A 12,606-nucleotide genomic window follows, 5' to 3' on the forward strand; every position below is an offset into this window, starting at 1 on the left:
TCAGCACAAGGACAACACATACAAAAAAGTTTTCTTCTCTATCTGTTTTCTTTTACCCTGAGAGGAAGAAACAATCAAATGGGAGAGATGAAAGAAAATGGAAGAAACATATTTTGGGAACAAAATGGACAGGTATTTGATGGGAAACACATGGATAGCACTCCACTGTCCCAAACTTCGCAACGGCTTGACACAGCTGCTGCTCTAGTCACCCTTATTCGAAAGCTCTTAGATGTGCTTCCGATTTGGAAATCGCTATTAGGTCTGTTTAAGACGGTAGCTGTATCTGTCCACCTAAGCTATTGGGGAGAAAGCTGTTGGGTTGAAGCCCCCAAAAAAAAGCCCACTTTCACCATGTGAAAAAACCCATGCAATAAGTTGTACTGTTCTGTACAGACTACCACAATTTGCAATGAGAAGAAAAGAAACTTAACAAATACCACATCATTAAAACACATAAACATTCAAGCGAAGAGACCATAAGTGCGAGTTAACCATACGAAGGCGGTTTGACCGTCAACCCAACCCCCACTAGCCGTCGATTCTACTCAAAACCACTGTTCTGAGAATATCGATTTCAGAAGTAGAGATGGAGAGATGGATAACCAATATATTATAGTATATTGGTGGTGTGAGCTGTGACCATATACCAGTGGTGACAGGTCTGAGATGACGCTAGCCTGGTGAGCCTTGAAATCCCTAGAAACCACTTGCAAGGGTTGTATTGTTATTTGTTCCTCTACAATTTGAGGGTGCGCAGGAGATATCGTAGAGAGGAGACGAAACTTAAGAGAAGACAACAGCTATGGAAAGGGCGGCGGAATAGCCAAGAGGAAGAAGAAAAGTACAGAATGAATGGGAGAGGGGAGCAGGACGCCTGCAACCAAGTCCCAGACTCCCATGACATAACGTTCACTTCCATCACAGAGGGCATATTCACAAATTTACCTAAATGCCAAGCATTGGATAGACTGCTGCGTTTTGGAACAAGGGCAACAATGGGTTTGCATTTTAATTATCGAGAGTAACCCAGCGCTTCCTTACGCAAATTACAATATACATCAGCGCAAGGCAACAGAAATATACTCGCTTCTATGCACAAGCAAACACACAATAAACTTCTCATTCTGGTGTGCTCCGGTCAAAAAGGGTTTGAGGGAGAATATATCAAACTCCAAACAGAAATATGGTGATACACAAAACATTATGCCATTTGAATTAGTCAATTCATTACTGCCTATTCCAAATCAAACCAGAAATGTCACATTGATAATAGCGGATTCCTTTTACCAGGGTAAAAAGGGTAAATGTGAGGAGTTGCGAGATAATCCAAACGCTAAGAATCCAAAGACTACCACCAAACCAACATTGTGTTAAGAATCCAAATGCTAGTTCGAGCTAAAAGACTTGCTAAAATGATGAAATGTATATAGTATTCTTAGCCAGGAAAGTCTTGCAATGGCAAGCAACAAAGAAAGCAGCATCCACTTCTACGCTTTGGGATTCCCACTCACCCCACGCTTAACGTGAAATACACCAGTCCTATCACGATTCACAGGGTTCTTCTTTGCCGCAACTGAGCATTGTTCAGCACGGCCACCCTTGTTGTTCATCTCACGGCCACCCTTACTGTTCATCTCAAATTGGATCTTGCGGCGCCTCATCCTGTTCTCCAGTCGCATGCCTCTTGAAGCATGAACCCTCTGTTCAATCTCCAAAGCCTGTGAGAAGTTCCAGATCCGAATAACCCCTTCCTCGCCTCCACACACAACACGATCACAACCAATGCCCACTGAGAATAAATTGCTGCCAAATCCATGTAACATTCTCTGCGGGGGCTCAACATGGTTCTGGTATGCCTGACTGCATACCCTTTTAGAGTTTTTAATTGCAGATCTTCTGCTCACCTTTAACAACTTCCGCACATCAATAAGTGAAAGCCTCCCGTCACTGGAAGCCGAAACAAGCCATGGGAACTCGAACGCAAGGGAATTCACAGGACCAGAGTGAGGAATCCATGTTGCAACCTGCTGCAGCAAATTATCCTCAACGAAATGATTGCTGAGCTCAAACATGTGAATAGCCCCATCTTCTCCCCCAGTGAAAAGGAGTTTCCCTGTGTGGCTTCGAGCCAAAGAGCAAGTGTTGCCAACATGGGCATCGCTAACCATGGCAATGTGACTCCCAGTATTACTGTCCCAAACATACACATCAGAGCCTGCTGCGGTCGCCAGCGTAGTATCATGAGGAACGAGGCTCCAAACCCAGTCACTGTGCCTCAAAACTTTCATGCACTTGAGTAGGGAACGGTCCCAGACACGGACAGTCATATCCCAAGAGCCACTATAAATTCTAGTCAGATCCAAAGCAAGACAAGTAATGGGGCCTTCGTGCTCCCAGAGTCGGAACTCAGAGCTCTTTTGGTTTTTAGGACCTTCAAGATCAAACAAATTAGGTAGTCCTTCCTCTGCCCTCCAGCCATGTATGAAACCATCAGTACCCCCAGCAATCAAAAGTTTTGTATCTGCCACAACTGCTCGGATAGTAGAGCCAAGCGGACGAGAGGATGCAATTGCCAAGCCTTCCACCATGTCCCACATACGAACAATCGAATCATACCCAGAAGTAAATATGAGCTTCTTAGAAGCCAAGAGAAATACTGTGCGAACTGCTTCAGCGTGGCCATATAAAACATCAACACTATAACGTCCAAGAAAGGTTTTGCTCCGAAATTCCCTTTCTACAAAGAGTTCTTTCCAAGTCTTCTTGGCTGAACAACCCGATCCAAGAGGTGTCGGGACGATGGGTTGCCCCCATCTCTCGAAATAGAATTCCTTCCAGACGTTGTGTTCAGATGCGAGACTATAGAGATAATTAGAGACACAGGAAACTATACCAAGCTCCTTTGGGTCAAGGCAATTAAGGATTTCAGATATCAACGCCGGAGGAAGGTCAGTAATTGACCGAGAATAATTAGAAAAAACCTCATTACCAGGCAATGATTTCGCACTAGACAGGGCCAAAGTCCCCTCCTTGGGACGAAATTCTATAATGGGTTTAGTGTTTTCAGACTCAATTTCTACTTTTGAATCAAATGTCAAATTTTCTTTACCACTAAGGGATTTAATCTGATCAAACTCAAGTTGCTCACCACTAGCTCTATCAACAGAATGCACCAAATTGTTTGACAAACCAACCTCCGTAGCTTTGTGGCATTCAAAGGCCATAAAATGTATTAACTTAATTTTTTTTTTTAAAAACCCAGACAGCTCTAGCCCCAAAAACTTCCAATAATTGAAACCCTAATTGACCTTGAACCCTGTATACTTTCGAATCAACAAAAATGGGAAAAAGTAACTAAAACCCCAAAAAATCTTTCTAAGGAAGCAAAATACGAACCCTAAAAGTCAAGACCTTTATAAACGAAACAAGAATCGGGTTATGAGAATCGAATACAATTTTGACAAAAACCAAACCGGAACAGGAAAACAAGCTCTACTGAATTAGGGTTTGTCCGATCCACACACGCACAGATTTGAAACTGAAATGAGTAAGGAGGTACCTCGGACAAGAGGAAGAGATCGTTTGGGGGATCCAACTGCGATAAATCGGGATTTAGAATGGCGGAGGGATTAGGGTTAGGTCGGAAGGCGTGTGAATGTTTGATAGGGAGTAATAAAGAGGGACGTCACCGACAGATTGGAAACCGTGAACTCCGTACTTTTTTGTGTAAACTGCACTAAGAACCCCTGTATGACTACGAAATAGCACTTTCATACCCTCTATTCCTGTATGACTGCGAAACTGCACCTCCTTGTTGAGTTGGGGTGTAAGCGAGACAAGTCGAGCCGGGCTTTGTAGTGTTTGGGTTTGGCCTATTTACTAAACGAGCTTGAGCTCGGCTCAGTTGTAATGATCCAAGCCCGGTTAATTTTCTTAATGAGCCTATTTAAACGAGCCGAGCCTATACAAACAAGTCGTGCTTTTGCAAGCCGAGCCAAACTTTTAAGTATTGAGTTCGGCTTGTTTACTAAATAAGCCAAAAACTCGAGCTTGATCTCAGCTCAATTACTTAACATGCCGAGCCACGAGTAGCTCTGTTCGTTCGTTTGCAACTCTATTGTTAAGTCGTTGAGAATCGAAGGGACAAAAAAAAAGTTGAGGTTGCCACAATAACCTGGTAAGAAATCGGGTTTCTAAGAGCATCTCCAACACCCAGCCAAAATGTGCAGCCCAAGCAGAAGGTTGGCTTGAAGAGGTCATTTTTCACCCCTTAAATGGCAAACGATTTCAGCAGTTTCAGTCATTTTTTTGGCCAAATTTAACTCAAGGAAATTGCAAAATCTACTACAAAATTGTGTGCAGCAACAATCTTCTAAGTGTGTGCAATGGGAGAAGAACTAAAAGTTTTTTATTGCTTCCATCAATGAAACTTGAGTATTAAATCTACCGTTCGTGGCTAAAATCCTTTCTACGATGCAGGTACCCTCACCCAAATAACAATGTCTGTTCGGTTTGTATTTTTGGTTTTGGTTTTGGTTTTGGTTTTGGGTAATAATTGTGGAAAGAAATATGAATAATAATTGAGAGATAAGGGTAATGATTGGAGAAATATAGAGAGAAAAAGTTAAAGTAATAATTGATAATAGGGATAATGATTAGGGAGAGATAGAAGTAATGATTGAAAACAAAAATGAAAGTGAAAATTAAAAAGGAAACCGAACAAAGGCGATCTTCCCATCTATTTTATCCTTGAAATTACCTGCAATTGCAAACTTGTATTGTACTAGCCGGTTTGATAATTCTAGATCCTGATTTATTAAGATGGTTAATTATCTAACACCATAAAAAAAACTTACAGCCTATTCCTCGGGAGCCAGATCAGTTTACTATTGAATCAATGAAAACACCTATAAGTTCTTTCTTTGGAGATACAACAGCCTTTCTCACAATATTACGAGGTTCTAATCCTAAAAAACGTATTAGGGATGTACAAAAAGTTCTGTCCGTGTGCATCTCGTCCATTCAGACAAACATAACTTCCGTTCGGACAGTTTTTTAGTGGCTTCTGACGATCCAAAACTCGAATGCTTGTCCAGACGGCTTTCATCCTCTTCCGGACAGTCCGCCAATGCGGCATTCGGCCTCAGCGGCCCATCTTCCTGACCGAATCAGGCTTCACCTTAACAAGATTGAGCTAATGCTCAAAGAATGAACAAGTTTCAAACCATATTCGTGCTCAATTTTTTCACATAATGACTCAAATCTTAAACGAGTTTAGCTCGAACGCAAATTGTACTTTACCAAGCCAAAAAAAAAATTAAACAGAAGGAAAAAGAACTGGATATAAAGTTCAAATATTATGTAAGTGTAACACAATAAAGTGGTCCTGCTTCAAATAATGGCTCTTTCTCCGCAAGAGAAATCGCGATTCAAAATAAGATTGGTGTAAACAAGGCATCAAATTAATCTGGTTACAATATCAAATGAAATGGAGAAATTCAAATGAATGTAAAATTAAACTCCATAGTGATCAAAACTAGAAGACTAGTGCTGTTGTGAGACACGCGATAGCAAAGCCAAGGAGTTGGGAGACATTTGCAATGCCTGAGGCTCCACTTTTAGGGGTACTAGCTTCCGGGGACGTAGCCTCACTTTTAGGGGTACTAGCTTCCGGGGACGTACTACCTGCAAAAACGTTTTTTTCTCGAGGGCGTAAGGAAGAAAATTTCTTCAAAAAAATCCCATGATGATCGAGAATGTTCATTTTTTTCCCCCTAGGATGTGATTTTGTAATCCATGTCAATTGGGTACTGGTAGATACAGTACTATTATTTCGGAATCCGTTTATTTTGAAAATAATATGTTAAAACACCGAGTCAGAGCTCATTTATCTTGGAATAAATGGGTTCCGAGACAAGACATATCGAAAAAGAGTCCAAGAATAAAGTTACCTTGGCCATAGAAAACCAATAGAAAAAGAGGTGATCAAATTCACAGTACAATTAGCAGCAGTTGGGTTTTGAGAAATTACCAGGTGGTGAAGGTGCTTCACTAGGCATTGGAACTCCAAGTGGATATCCAGCCACTGCAACATAAGCATGTGTTAGAACATTTAAAAACAGAAATCCTATTGGTACCGACGGGTACCATAGGGAAAATGTACCGACGGCCGCCGGACGGCCGTCTCCGGCCACCGGACGGCCGATCCGAGCCGTCCAAAAATTTTAAAAAATAAAACCGAGTGGGCCTACGCGAGAATCAATGGCATCCGAGGTGTGTAGGGTACTTGATCCGAGCACCCATTTTTCGTGTATATTTGTATATACGTGTATATACACGAAAAAGGGGTGCTCGGATCAAGTACTCTACACACCTCGGATGCCATTGATTCTCGCGTAGGCCCACTCGGTTTTATTTTTTAAAATTTTTGGACGGCTCGGATCGGCCGTCCGGTGGCCGGAGACGGCCGTCCGGTGGCCGTCGGTACATTTTCCCTATGGTACCGTCGGTACCAATAGCACTACTCATTTAAAAAACCGTTTAAAGAACGACACGAATAACGAAAATGGACAAACAAAATGAGAGTACCGAAGGGAGTAATATCTTTTGGTCACAAAACTAAGTATTACAAACAATTAGAGCATCTCCAGCCTTCACCCATATTTTTCCTTAAATTTCAGTCAAATTTTGGGTAAAAACCCATTTTGGGTAGACACATCTCCAACTATCAAACCTCAATTTTACACATCTCCCTCTTTCTCTCTCTCTCTAACTAGCCGTTGGAGAAATGGGTCAAGGCAAAAGTTGTCTCAGATTTGGGCAAAAAAATTGGGTAAAACCCAAAATGGAGAAGGGTTTGGGTCAAAGATTGGAGAGAAATTTTTGTGGTTTTTGCCCTATTTTTAAATTTGAGTCTTAAAATAGGTCAAGGCTGGAGATGCTCTTATGTGCCCATATACAACAATATAGTGAGAAGATATATATAAAAAACAAACAAAACCTACTCGGATGAAGCCCTTTCCGGTCATTTTTTTTTGCTGATTTCTAAAATCACGTTCTGAACACATTGAGCGGCTCGGATCATCGAAATTCAATCGGGAAAGGGAGGTCCGCATTCTATTAAAATAAGGCGGTCCTTACGGGAGACGGACTGTGTATATATATATATATATATATATATATATATATATATATATATATATAGTAATTCTTAGTGGTGTACCAAGGTTTTAAAAATCGGCTGTTACGTAATGGTTTTTCAGCCTTCCCATACCGTGATGTACTGGTACGAACAAAATTGCATGTTTATCGATCGGCAAGTTCTCGTTTCGTATCAGTCCATACGTTACTAAGTCACAGACCGATTCACGACCGTTACAATTGATCATACTCGACTTTTACGAGGAACTTGAATTTTTTTTCCCTAAAAAATCATGACTACGACAACCGATTCAGCTACTTATCGTTTGATACTCCCAATACACCTCGACAATTACCGTCACATATCCCAATACCGTTGTTTAAAACCTTGGTACGTACATGCTTAAGACATCCAAATGAATGTGTATGTGAGAGCTAAAATTATTTTCTTGCTAGGTTTCGGTTCGCCTTATTGTTGGGCTTGACTTTTGCTCCCAACAATGAAAAACTCAAGGCAAGCATAATTTCCACTATTTTCCCAACAACTAATGTAGGAAGACCAATTTTTAGGGAGTCCACTTTATCTGCTAGGTTCGGATTCTCTCAAGCCAGTAAATGGGGCGGAGGTGTGTAGGGGCCCGGCCCCCCGAGAGTCCGAGTTTTAAAATTTTTATTTTATATATACTTGATTTTAAATATTATTGATAATTATTCGTGTGTAGTTACTTATAATCTTAATAATTTTGCTTCGATTTGATAAAAAAACAGGTTATTTTACATTTTTATTTCTCAATTTCTTTCATAAATAAAAAATAAACACGTAATAGTTGAAATATCCTACAGAATTAATTCAATGTACAAATGTAATGAACTAAAAAGCAAAAACGTTATAATATAATAATTATACGTTCCGATAAAAAATATATGTTTGTTAAGCCGGCTCCCCCGGTAACAAAATCCTGGCTCCGCCCCTATGGCAGTAATATATAGTTTCTGGACGAATCTAAACCATTGATTATATCAATGTTTGGTCCAAATTCGAATTGTCCCATCCAGTCCAAATTTATCCCGTCCAATCCAAATTTGGGACGGGATACGATCCAATTCCCTATCTACTCTCTCAATCTCAAACAATTCAGATGACAACAGTATAAATAAATAAAAAATTAATTACTTTCAATCATTACTTGTTCGGTTGTGGGTTTAGAAAAAAAATTTCAAACCCAAATTCACTCGTTACCTATATTTTCAATCATTACTTTCATTTATCTCTTCACTCATTACCCATGTATCTAATTATTAATCTCATTTATCTCTCTATCTCTCTCCACTCATTATTCATATTCTTATTACACTATTTTCTCTCCTCACTCATTACCAAAAACAAAACCCAAAAATTTTCCAAACCCATAACCGAACTAGGGCTTAAGAGTCTCTTCCTAATGTACTATATTTGTTGTTCAAACAAAAGAATAGTACTACTATATTTCCTCTTGCAACAGATTTGTTAAATTGAGCTAGGCAAGTGGAGGCACTAGAAAGGGAAGAGCTGAGTACATACTTAAATTTACGACGTAGATCAATTCGCACGTAAATTGACCCGAACAACTTGAGTTTTAAAAGAAAAAAGAAAAAAAAAACCTGCCAACTGGGTATTGGTCCAATTGCACAATCTCAGCTAAGTAGGTTTGGCAATCTATTGTTATCCAATGCAAGATTTGACTTGTTTCCCCTGTTCTATACGGTATCTTTTCTTCAGTTCTATTTTCTTGTTTGGTTGGGATTTTAATTGTCCAAGATTTCTATATTTTGGAATTTCTTAATTTATACAGACGTAGCAGTTAAAAATTTGTTTAAGGTAACTTCTAATTGATGTTTTACGGCATCCATATTGATGTCGTAATGAAATTATTCACAACACGTGCAATTTTATGTTACGCTCTCGCTTCCGCTTACACACGCGCATTAGGTGACTTAGGTTTTGAGAGAGTCCGGTTATCACGTCATTTGATTAATGTTGTGTAGTGTGCCCGCTGCATAAAATGGTACATAGATGTGATGCACGAAATATAGTCACAGGAATGAGAAAGTATTTTAGGCAACAATAACACTATGTGACGTGTTGACATGGTGTTATCAATCTATGCAGTCACATGTGTTTCAAGCGAGCTCAAAGCCGAGCGGGCAGTGATCAGCCAACTCGGCTTCGGACCCGTCTCAAACATGTGCCCGAGACGATTCAAAAATCGAGCTGGCAGTGCTGGCCGTTAAGTGGTCCGCCAACTCGGCCTCGAAACTCATTTTCAGCACACACAGCCTAACTTGATGAAGCGACGACAATATATCAACACACCACGTGATCAAGGGCGGAGCCAATTGGTGGGGAGTGACACATGTGACCTTAGGTCCATAAATAAGAGAAAAAAAAATTTAGGTCTACGCAAAAAGACTCTCAATAGAGATAAATATTCGCACTCCCTCTCGGTTCATTTCAACGGAAAAAATCGATCCTTCCAAGAAAATTCTTTGTAATTTGGTTTAGCATCACTCTTTGATGATTTTTAGATCTAAAAAAGAAGAAGGTTAATTTCCATTTTCATAAATTGTTTTCCGCTATGAAAATGAGTAGGATTAGTTTTTTGGTACTAAATACTTATTTGAAAATAAGTACTTATTTTTTGAAAAAAAAAAATTATGTATTGTGAGAAAACTAGCGGATATCCGTGCCTGGAATGTAACATTGTATCAACTTAAAAAAATTATTTGTTCTACCTGACTGATTTACACGATAAAAATAATTTACACAAAGCGTCAGTTAACATTTTGAGATATTTTCCTAGAGAACATTTATATAGAGATATACATTACCTAAAAAGTGAAGATAAAATGATAGATTTATTATGAGAAATGATCAAAGTTAACAGAAATTGATCTAATGATTGTAAAGGTTGCTCTCGTTTATATTCCTAGATATTTTTTAACAGAAATCGATCTGTTTTATAATAATATAGATAATCTATCTCGTAAAACAAAAAATAAATACATATTTAAAAAAAGAAACTTTTTTTGGAACGGAGCCTAATATTTGTTTTTTTTTTTTTTGGTATAATAAGTACATCATTGATAATTTGGGTGCCACCTCCGGTTTTAAATCTCGACTCCACCACTCTACGTGATATCACCGTTTCACAAGATCCGTCACAGCCGCGAGAACTCGTTTGGATGAAAAAAAACTTAACAAACGAACCTGAACACATGGAGATGGGAGGAGTCCCGACAGCACAGACAGAAGGAAGGTTGAGAGCCTTCTGGCGATTAATCTGGACACCGAACGAAGCACTGATGTTAGTCCCCAGCAACTGGCACAGGCAAACGGGGTGGCTCTCCACCAGCCCCGCCAGCTCCGGACAACACGCTTTGTCCGGCGCCGTCAAGTTGCTTCCTTCCTCCACGTACGTCAAGCAGTCCGACATGTTAAACAGGTAATTCACGCAGTCCTGGCCCGCTGACGGCCCCGGCCCTCCCGCCACGGTCGACGGCCCTGGCGCACCCGCCGCTGTGGTCGACGTGTCAGGGCCAGGCGCCGCTGCTGGCGCCTGGGCCACCGCCACCGCTACCAGCAAGGCCGCGGCGGCGACGAGTATTGCGGTTGCTCGGGTGGTTCCCATGGTTCTTGTTCTTGTTCGCAATAGGCTTATGATTTCTCTGTATGGGCTGTGTGCTTTGGGGGAATAAATGGGAAGACAGTTGGGAGTAGTGAAGAGGAATGGTGGTGTGATGAATACTGCTGATTTTTCCTAACCTTGTTGGTAGACCGTATTAAAGAAAGCTGCCAACTACCTAACCGAGTTAAATTTGCCTTGCTGGTCTTAGCTGCGAGGAAATGTTACGTGGTTTCGGAGCACCGTTACGGTAGTGTCCCAACAATCTTTCGTTAACCAAATATTTACGCACGACGACTTGTTAACACGACTTGAATCGAACACGTACGAAGTTAGAAAGGTTTAACTCGGCACGAACATGGGTAACATCATCAGAATTGAACGGGATGGAGACAAGTTGGATTCTCGAAACGCGATTTGGACGCAGATAATTGTTTACTAATACTATTTTGTGTCGACTCGGAGACAACATGACACATACGGATACGATCTAACGATGCCAATGATCTGCCATGATTTTGCTATTGTTAGGAAATTTAGGGCAACATTAAGATTGTGTCGAGTTTAGATTGAAAGGGTGTTCATTGACAATATTACTATGTGCATCATTTTTTAAGCTAACAAGTGGTTTGACACGAAATTCAAAATGGCACAACCTAAAGACTGATCGTGGAGGGCACATAGCACGTGGGTGCCGAAAGGGTACCACGTGACGGTATCCGTTCCGAACCATCTAATTAAACGTGTTTTGGAAGGTTTAAATTTATTCTCTCTCCTCTCATTCCACTACTCTCTCTCCTCTTTTTCTCTTTCCAAAATCAAGATCATCCAAAACATATTTAGACAGTCTGGATAGCCGGTGAGGTACCACGTGTGTGCTATCCTACCGTCCCCTAAAAAATTCTCCCTAGCTATCAACACCGAATAATCTTTCGCCCTAGCTATCAACACCGAATAATCTTTCGTTAGGTGTGGCGGTGAATGCCAGTTTTCTTTCCTCCTTTTCCAAATATCCACGTGAAACCCGTACACACACACATACACTGATACACAGTCGACCACGCAACCGATCAACCATTTATTTGTCCCGGACAATTAATGTTTCACAAACCCACAAGCATGTGCATAACATCGGAGGGAAATTTGCGGGTTTGCGGTCTCATGTTCGATTCTCTTTAATTATCAATAATTTTTGAAGCCACTTTATTCTTACGCGTGAGCAAGTACTAAAAATTTGTGAGAACCGTAGAGATTTAGTCTGAGGTGCGCACAAACCGGCCCGAAACACAACATATGCATACTAGACGTTACTGGACGTACGACACACATTAAATTCTTGGTAAGCTTCTTTCTTGATCGAGTGGAAATAGAGAGATGAAACAATAATTTATTTCCTCCAGGCTTTATGAATGTCAGTGTCATGGGAGCCTCCATCTACTGCTATTGCGATTTGCCGTTGTCTTTTTCGTTTTGAAAAAATTTCCAGTGCCGAGCAAGTACCACGTGGTGCTCGCTCGCGCATCCGAGCCGTCCATTTCATTTTTGAACGGATCAAATTTGGAGAGAGGGAAAGTGTTTGGGTGAGAGGAGAGAGAGAGTTTCAATTCGAGCCGTCCAAAAATGTATCGAACGACTCGGATACGACAACGGATACCACGTGGGATATACTTGCTCGGCACTGCCTTAGTTTTTGTAATATTCGTAGCAAATTGGCAGTGATTACTTTGTGTTGGATTGTTGTTGGAGTTTTTATGTGGTGTTATTAAAGGGGTAGCAGGATGGGGTCTGGGGTTATTCCTAT

General features: G+C 40.6%; 2 protein-coding genes across 2 annotated transcripts; both read right to left on the bottom strand.

The window, feature by feature from the left end:
* Positions 1–1,207: 1,207 nt before the first annotated feature.
* Positions 1,208–3,731, bottom strand: LOC131312486 (F-box/WD-40 repeat-containing protein At5g21040). Its single transcript, XM_058340260.1, has one exon. The coding sequence runs from the start codon at positions 3,225–3,227 to the stop codon at positions 1,491–1,493; it is 1,737 nt and encodes a 578-aa protein (XP_058196243.1). The 5' UTR covers positions 3,228–3,731; the 3' UTR covers positions 1,208–1,490.
* Positions 3,732–5,320: 1,589 nt separating this feature from the next.
* LOC131312487 (non-specific lipid transfer protein GPI-anchored 12-like) lies at positions 5,321–10,940 on the bottom strand. Its single transcript, XM_058340261.1, has 3 exons — positions 10,391–10,940; positions 6,035–6,088; positions 5,321–5,688 (listed from the first exon to the last, which is right to left on the bottom strand). Exons 1-3 carry the CDS (start codon positions 10,809–10,811, stop codon positions 5,540–5,542), a joined length of 624 nt encoding a protein of 207 aa, XP_058196244.1. The 5' UTR covers positions 10,812–10,940; the 3' UTR covers positions 5,321–5,539.
* Between the last annotated feature and the right edge of the window lie 1,666 nt (positions 10,941–12,606).

Source organism: Rhododendron vialii, chromosome 13a (genome assembly GCF_030253575.1).
Source record: "Rhododendron vialii isolate Sample 1 chromosome 13a, ASM3025357v1".
Taxonomy (NCBI): Eukaryota; Viridiplantae; Streptophyta; class Magnoliopsida; order Ericales; family Ericaceae; genus Rhododendron; species Rhododendron vialii.